Source organism: Lolium rigidum, chromosome 6, assembly GCF_022539505.1.
Source record: "Lolium rigidum isolate FL_2022 chromosome 6, APGP_CSIRO_Lrig_0.1, whole genome shotgun sequence".
Lineage (NCBI taxonomy): Eukaryota > Viridiplantae > Streptophyta > Magnoliopsida > Poales > Poaceae > Lolium > Lolium rigidum.
The window spans coordinates 243,404,608-243,412,618 of NC_061513.1; the positions used below are offsets into that span (position 1 = coordinate 243,404,608).

The 8,011-nt window shown below is 42.9% G+C and overlaps 1 protein-coding gene across 1 annotated transcript; it reads right to left on the reverse strand.

Annotated features, from left to right (window-relative positions):
- Positions 1 to 670: 670 nt before the first annotated feature.
- LOC124662835 (putative ubiquitin-conjugating enzyme E2 38) lies at positions 671 to 6,685 on the reverse strand. Its single transcript, XM_047200624.1, has 6 exons — positions 6,621 to 6,685; positions 4,608 to 5,003; positions 4,425 to 4,488; positions 3,428 to 3,567; positions 3,031 to 3,342; positions 671 to 1,234 (listed from the first exon to the last, which is right to left on the reverse strand). The coding sequence occupies exons 2-6, from the start codon at positions 4,953 to 4,955 to the stop codon at positions 920 to 922; spliced, it is 1,179 nt and encodes a 392-aa protein (XP_047056580.1). The 5' UTR covers positions 4,956 to 5,003; positions 6,621 to 6,685; the 3' UTR covers positions 671 to 919.
- Positions 6,686 to 8,011: the final 1,326 nt, after the last annotated feature.

An 8,011-nucleotide genomic window follows, 5' to 3' on the forward strand; every position in this document is an offset into this window, starting at 1 on the left:
TAATTCTAAGAAGTATGGAAAAAACTAGAAGTTGACTTAGGCGGAAGCAGTAAAAAAAGACTTCAGGAATTTAAATATACCTAAAGTTTTGGCTCTTGATAGGACTGCATGAAGATCAACGATCCATGTTCTGGAATCTTAGTTTAGTCTCTTTTTCCTTCTCGTTCTTATTTTGGCTTTCTTTCAGTTATGTTGACTTTCATACCTATAGCCTACCCTAACTTGCTTGAAAAAAAAGCCTTTGATGTTTTTGTTGTTGTATAGCGTGAATTTGATTTTGTCTTTTTACCTATGATACAATGATTTTAATTCCCTGGTGAAATATTTTTGTACAAGTACAATACTTAATCTTCTTTGGTTCCCAAAATGATCCAAAAAATTTAAACATTTTACTGAATTATTGTTGGGCACCCATGAGCATTGTTGTAGGCTAGTGTTATGTATATGCTATTAATCTATGTTACTATCTTAAATACTAGTTATTCTCATCTAATTTTATGGCAATGTCATTAAAATACTTAGTTGACGTTGCATGTGGATGCATATTAACATCCAATGAGCAGGAGTACCCATGTTTTGATAATCGCTCACGAATCAAGCAACTAATTATCTCTACCCCTCGGCCATGATGGTAATAAGCTGAGGCAGGGACATTCATGCAAAATACTCGTTATGAATGCTGACTAAGAATACGGTGCCATACGAAACGGCACTTCATTCATTCAGTAGTTTCTCGTTCTTCAGGTCAATAAGTTCGAGTTCCATCAATTGCTCAAAGTTGATGCTATCTACAAATCTTCCCTGCAGTCAGGAAAGAAAGCTATCCCACACCTTGTTTCCTATCTCTAATTACGGAGCCTGCAACTAAGCAGGCAAATTATCTCTACCTGCAATCGCAGCAGCCTTCGATTTATGTTTCTCAGGCTGCAGGCAGGTTCTTCTTGAGCTTCTCTTCGAGAAACTTCCTCGTGTCAGCGCCTTTCACGTTGAACTCCATCAGAAGATCTTCAAACAGCTTATTCAGGCTGTCACAGAACTGTGTGCGCCGAAGGAGAGGATCTACCCTACTAGGTTCTTGCTTTGGTGCACTGTTGCTGCTAGATGCTCCATTGCCCCCTTCTTCCTCTTCAGGGACTACCGATCCAACCATATTACCTTCTAGGTAATGTTTGCATGCTGCTAGAATGGTGCGCCCATGCTCCCGGAAGTGACCAGCGACTAGGTCCGGAAAGTACTGCAAGGAGCCAAAAACAAAGAATGATTAGTATAGCAGTAGACAAATCAAGAATGGTTAGTATAGCATAGCAGTAGACAAATCAAGTTCTATGCTGCTCTTCAGGTTACTCAACTGAATGCTAATTGCAAATGAGAGCTGTTGTGTTATGTTCCCTCCTTCTGAAATTATGTTGCTTAAATTTTTTGGTCAAAGTCAAGCTTTACAAAGTTTGACCCAGTATATATAGAAGAATATACCAACATCTACAATATCGAATCCCTATTGTTATTAGAACCATCTTTCTTGTTAGAAAACGCAGAGGACATTTATGTTTCATTTCTTTGAAAAGATACGAGTTGGTTTACATCCTCCAAAGAGTCAGGTTACATCATAGTTTCATGCAATTCAGCGCACATCCCAGGTGGCTGGCATCACGACCCGAAACCCGCTGGGGCCTGCTCTTGCCCATAGTCTAGCCTCACCGTTGATAATTGCAACCAGGGACTGAACCGATGGTCCTTCGCACTTTCTTTAAAAAAAATATGGTTCTAACAATAATGATTTGATATTATATAGATGTTGATATATTTTCCTATTTACATAGTCAAACTCCACAGAATTTGAGTTTGAAAAAAATTATATGCAACATAATTTGGGAAGGATGGAGTAATATTAAATTAGTGAGGACATCCTGCCATACCATATAGGAAGCATGTTCCCATTGGTCAGGATGAGAATGCAAGTGTATTAGCCACAATCAAGAAAATGGAATATTGAATATTCAGGTAATCTACAATAAATTTGGTCTGTTCGAAACAGAATCTACTGCATTTCACATCCTTCTCCAATCTTCTGGTACATACAATTTTGTTCTGTAGATGGCAGTCCTTGCATACCAAACAATGTTCTAAAATTATGCTATTACATTGAGTACTCATACTACACGTCTTAGTACCCTTGCCGATTACGATTGGAAAAAACAAGTTTTTTTTTAGAAAGGACAAATATTTGACATAATTAACCAGAATAACTGGGTCTTTACATCAAAAAAAAAAAAATGGGTCTTAGGCTTCGTTTGGCATTGTGGTGGATTATGGTGATCCTGTTGGTCACACCCATTTTTGCCTATTTTAATGCTTGTTTGACTTGTTTTTATTCCCTCCAGATCCATTTACTTGCCGCAGACCATGAGGTTAATTGGTCTTGCTTTGCCTCAGCTCTGCATCAAGTAATTCGGGCCAGAGGTAGTACCTTTTTGTGGCTAATTTTCAACCAGATTATAAAGAGACTTTTCAGATACCAGGCTGGCTGTTTATTTAGGCCGAAACTGAATCAAGCCTAAGGCCCACTAAAACTAGTGCACCAAAATAAGAGTAGCATGACTGTCAAGGAGCGCCATTCTCACACAAAGATCATGCAAGGGGAAAACCACGTTCAGGATTGTCTCCATCCGCTTATGAAGCTGCATCATAAGCGGATGATGTTACCTCCTCTCCAGCAGCAGAACTACTATTGGATCTCCTATGCCCAGAGGTAGCTCCATCCCATCCAAGAAACGGTACAAATATAAATGGATATCTAGTTATGCAATAGAAAAACCGAGTTCTAGAAAACTGAAACAACCTTTCTAGAATATTCAAGTATATAACAGCAGTAAATGCAGTAAACTATGACAAGATCCAGAAACTTGACGAAATAAAACAGCTAACCTGATAGCATGTCACAAGTAAATTTCTTATTAAGTGAAGCTTCCAGGGTTGATCTATGAATTAAAATAAAATGAGTTATAACTTACTAATTTAGCGAAATATTACCTGCGGAGGTTTTCTAAGTGAATACAACATAGTCCTGCATGAGAGCAGAAATGTGTTCTTGTTGTACTCTATAGAATGCTGTTCTCCACTTGGAGTATTCGCTTGGCCCGCCCATCCCGGCTCATTGAAATATGGCTTCTCGTTCAAAATGAGAGCCTGAATGGAGACAAGCACCTGCAGCATGGTTGACTGAGCTGGGTTCCACGTCTCGCAGCCTTTACCACTCCAGGTACCAAGGAGGCTAAGGCAGACTTTTCCACAATTGTACAAGTTCGGATTAAGTCGAAGTCCTCCGGAATGGTAATATACCAACTGCAGCACCAACAGTAGTAAGCATCTTAATAAAGAAAAGTTGAAAAATAAACATAAAGAGAAGTGTTGAAGCTTATGCATATACCGGAGGCTGAGAAGGATAAGTAGCAGTAAAATGTGCATCAAAGAAGAAGAGGCCATCATGGTAGGGCGTTCCCTTAGGGCCTATAATCGCAGCCCTAAGAAGATCCATTCTATCTTCAGCAACTCGGACAAAGATAGAAGCTACAAAAAGAGTATTTTCACAATTTAGACTTCCAATTTCAGAAAATATAAGAAAAGGTACCAAGAAATAAACCATACATTGTCCACTTTCATGATATCAATGCATTTGTTAGTGCTAAGTTGAATGAGAATTAACTAAATCTCAGTCAACTAAACTTAGCTGTTAATTGACCATAATATTTTTTTTATCTAGGTCAAAACTTTATTTACATAATTTTTATTTATTTCTCTCACCGCTGGATGAAGATCCTAGGGCTCAAAATGTGCTATTTAAGCCTCACTTGTTATTCAATACGCATAAGTATGCAATTTAGCCACACTATACTCACGAAAAGTACAAGTGCAGATCTACTAGATTTACATAACATACAACAAATTCTTGAGAATTTACGGAGGTAACATGCGAAGAGGATAAGGTAGCATACATCCATTATGGAGCAAGCTTTAGCCGACAATTCTATGAAGATATAACCCATAATGAAGGAATTGTGTAAATATACCATATGAACAATTTATACTCCCTCTGGTCTTCTTTATAAAGTGTAGTTCAACCATACACGCAGATCAAGAAAGATACAAATTTGAGGTAGTTACAAATTTGTCCCTTATAAGCATTTATTATGTGAGAGGGGATTATGGATATGCCCCAAAACCTAAATTTCAATTTACCACGGGCAGTGCTAAGAACATGACAACAAGCAGACACATAAAGGCAGTAGAGCCAATGGTGTTGGCTAGAAAATCCAGCTTGCCAGAATGCCATGGAGATGTTATGTTGAACTTTAAGTAGGTATACTGTTTCCCTATTTTTTATTTGTGCCAAACTGAAGAAAGAAACCCAGTTGTAAACATCTAACCTGGTAGATCTTTCTCCAAAAGCTTCCACTCATGTTGAATTCTCTTTGCCCAGTCTCTGCTTGGCTGAAACAACACGCACATGAAAAAAAAAACATAAGCATCACACCGCTGCATAAAAGAAAGAGAACTAACCCACAACCCACAGTGAGTATAACGTGAGAGCAATAACTTCAACACAATACCTTTCCCACCGATTTATCATTATAGTGGTGGTCAGAGAAACTTTCAACAGTGTAGAACTGTGGAAACGCCTTATACTTCCTTGTGATTTCATCCTCAGTTATTTCAGGCTCCTCCTCTTCCTGGGCTGCACTTTTCTGCAGCCACGGTACAGTAGCCTCCACGCCTGGAGGCAGATCTAAATCGTCAAACTTATCAGCGAGCTGCTGATTGAAGTCGGCTTCATCAAATTCATATTCAGATTCATCGTCATTTTCATCATCGCAGTCCTCATCGTCGTCTTCCATATAGTAATCTTCTTCGTCGTTGTCCACATAATCAGCGTCTGGTAGCAGCTCTGGTTCAGACATCTGCACAGAACCGCTTGTGCTGGATCCAACTTGGTCGCTGGAAGAACCCTGTTGAGTAGCAATATGTCAGTTGAAAACAGAGGTGATTATGCTTGCCTTCCATCGAATCTTGGAAAGTGTAACAGTATGCTACTGTATCTAATTGGTCTTTGTGTGTTGGTTGCTAGTCAACTGAGATCAAATTGTGAATATGAATCATGGGTACATGGTTCGGACTTGCATTGACTTGCATACTGATGAATCTTGGAATAGCAATATGCTAGTTGAAAACAGAGGGAATTATAGTTGCCTTACTGGTGAATCTTGGAAAGTGCTTCCTTGTGCAACTAACAATATGCTACTGTATCTTATTAGTCTTTGTGTGTTGGTCGCTAGTCACTGAGGTCAAATTGTGAATATGAATCATGGGTACAGAGTTTGGACTTCCATTGACTTGCATATAAGTGTATCTTTGGCATAAATGTCTACCATAGTATTCAGCACAAGCTTTCTAGATCACCTTATAAATTAATCAATCGGTGAAAGGAAAGACTGTTCTAATGGTTTCGAACGGGAAACAGTTAATCTGAAACTCATGATCCGTACTGAAAGATGAGATAAGAATTGACACAAAAGCTGATTAGAAGAACAAGAAAACCCCCAGAGTGAACAAAACACCCTAAAGCCCCAATTGATCGCGGACCTCAAGCCAACTATGTCCAGCATTGCCTCAATCGACCTGACAAAAGATTCGCGCTGCAAGAACCCATCCCGAAGCCCCTCGACAAAGAAACCCGAACCCCAAAATCCAAACCCTAGCGCCAAGATCGCGGCTTTTCTCGCCACGAAAAACCCCGATTGATCGCGGCGGAGACAAAACCCTAGACGCACGACACCCCGGGTGCATCGCGTCGCGTCGCGCCCGTGCCAATCAATAATAGCAATATGTCAGTTGAAAACAGAGGTAATTATACTTGCCCTACGGTGAATCTTGGAAAGTGCTTGCTTCTGCAACTAACAATATGCTAACTGTATCTAATTGGTCTTTGTGTGTTCGTTGCTAGTCAACTGAGATGAAATTGTGAATATGAATCATGGGTACAGGGTTCGGACTTCCATTGACTTGCATATAATGTATGTATCTTTGGCATAAATAGAAGTCTACCATAGTATTCAGTGTATGCGTCCTATAGTTCACCTTACAAATTTATCAGCTGGTGAAAGGAAAGACTGTTGTAATGGTTTCGAATGTGAAACAGTGGAAACAAATCTCGAACTCATGATACGTACCAACAAGAGATAAGATAAGAATTTACACACAAGCTAATTAGACGAGCAAGAAAACCCCCAGAATTAACAAAACACCGTAAAATCCCCAAGCAGACCGAACTGATCGCAGACCTCAAGCCAATTGTGTCCGGCATTGCCTCAATCGACCTGACAAAGGATGCGCGCTGCAAGAACCCATCCCGAAGCCCCTCGGCAAAGAAACCGAAACCCCAAAGTTCCGCCCCCCAAAATCCAAACCCTAGCGCCAAGATCGCGACGAAAAACCCCCGATTGATCGCGGCCGATACAAAACCCTAGGACGCGCCACACCACCTCGGGCGCGTCGCGTCGCGTCGCGCCGCGCCCGCGGCAAGCAATAATAGCACCAAGAAGATGAGCTCGGGAGCGGGGAATTACCTCGCACCGCTGGCGCTTCTGCTGCGAGGAGCCCCACGACGCGGCGCCCGTCGACCAGCAGGCCGAGCTCCCCTGCTGCAGCCCGCGGGACCTGCACGGGAGGAGAAGAAGAGACCCTGAGCCGATCGGTAAAACAATCCGGATAATGGAGGAGATTTGAAGCTGGAGGCGCGGTCCAATCGCGGCGCCGGCGGAGAGGGGGGGGGTGACTTACTCTGTGGCCATGGACGCCGGCGCCGGACCGGCCGCGGGAGGAGGAGGCGGAGGACTGGAGGAGGGGACGGACCTCGGCGGCTCGGTGGGAGTGCGGCGAGTGCGAGGGAGGCTGCGAGAGGGGAACGGGAACGGGAACGCGTGGCCGTACCGACTTATTTGGCCCCAGCCCACGGGTTGGCTGTATCCTACCACGTTGACTCTCCTGCTGCCGCGCTCTCTCCCTGCGAAGTGGGGCCGGGGATGCTGGGACGAGTTCTGGACCCACACGTCAGCGAGAGATGACGTGAGGGGAGAGGGTTGGGGTTGCGCTGCGGAAGGAGTCCGGGTTGGTGTGGATAGCGGAGAGCTGGACCGGGCCGGCGGCTACCGGTTTCGGCTACGTTTATGGGACCCTGCAAATAATTAAGCAAAAAAACCTAGGTACGGAGTAGGAACTTTTGTGGCGTGGTCCCGGCGCGCAGTGCTCCTGTCTCTTCGACACGTGGTGGATGGATTTGTTTTTGATCATCAGACTTTGATTACTGACAGGACTCACAATTTACATCACGTCACTTGTTTGTGTCTCCTTCTGTTCGAGTACTGCGGCTGAAAGAAATCACAGAAAATTATGGAGTACGTACTACTCCTAGTCCTAGCGCAACGCAATACTAATGCTCTGTTCAAGTAGAAAATTCTAGAGAACATAGATGGATGCATGCATGGCCACTGGCTTGCCTGTATTTCATTTTATTTTGCATCATTTCACTTCTTCTCATTTTATTGGCATGTTAAAAACACTTGTGCTAATGGCTTGAATGTTAAAAACACTTCAGCCCTTTTCCTTGCACATGTATAAGTGACATCTCTTACTTCGCTTTGTTTTTTTTTTTTTTTTTGAAACGGAGGCAAAAACTTTGTCTCATCCATTAATTAAGCAGAAGGTGCTCGATTTTTAGGAGAAAATCGGGCAAAAACCTACGCCAAGCCCGCACCCATCCACACGACGCCGCGAAGGCACACCGAGCCACCCTGGCTACCCACATAAGCTACACAAACGCGAAGCTCGAGTTGGCCTATGCCAAACAGATGGCTCCCCAAGAAAAGGCCGGTAGCTCCGATTCTGACAACGAGCCACGGAGAGGAGATGCACAAGATCTGCGCCGAAAAGGACCTTCATCGTCGGACCGTCCTCGAAG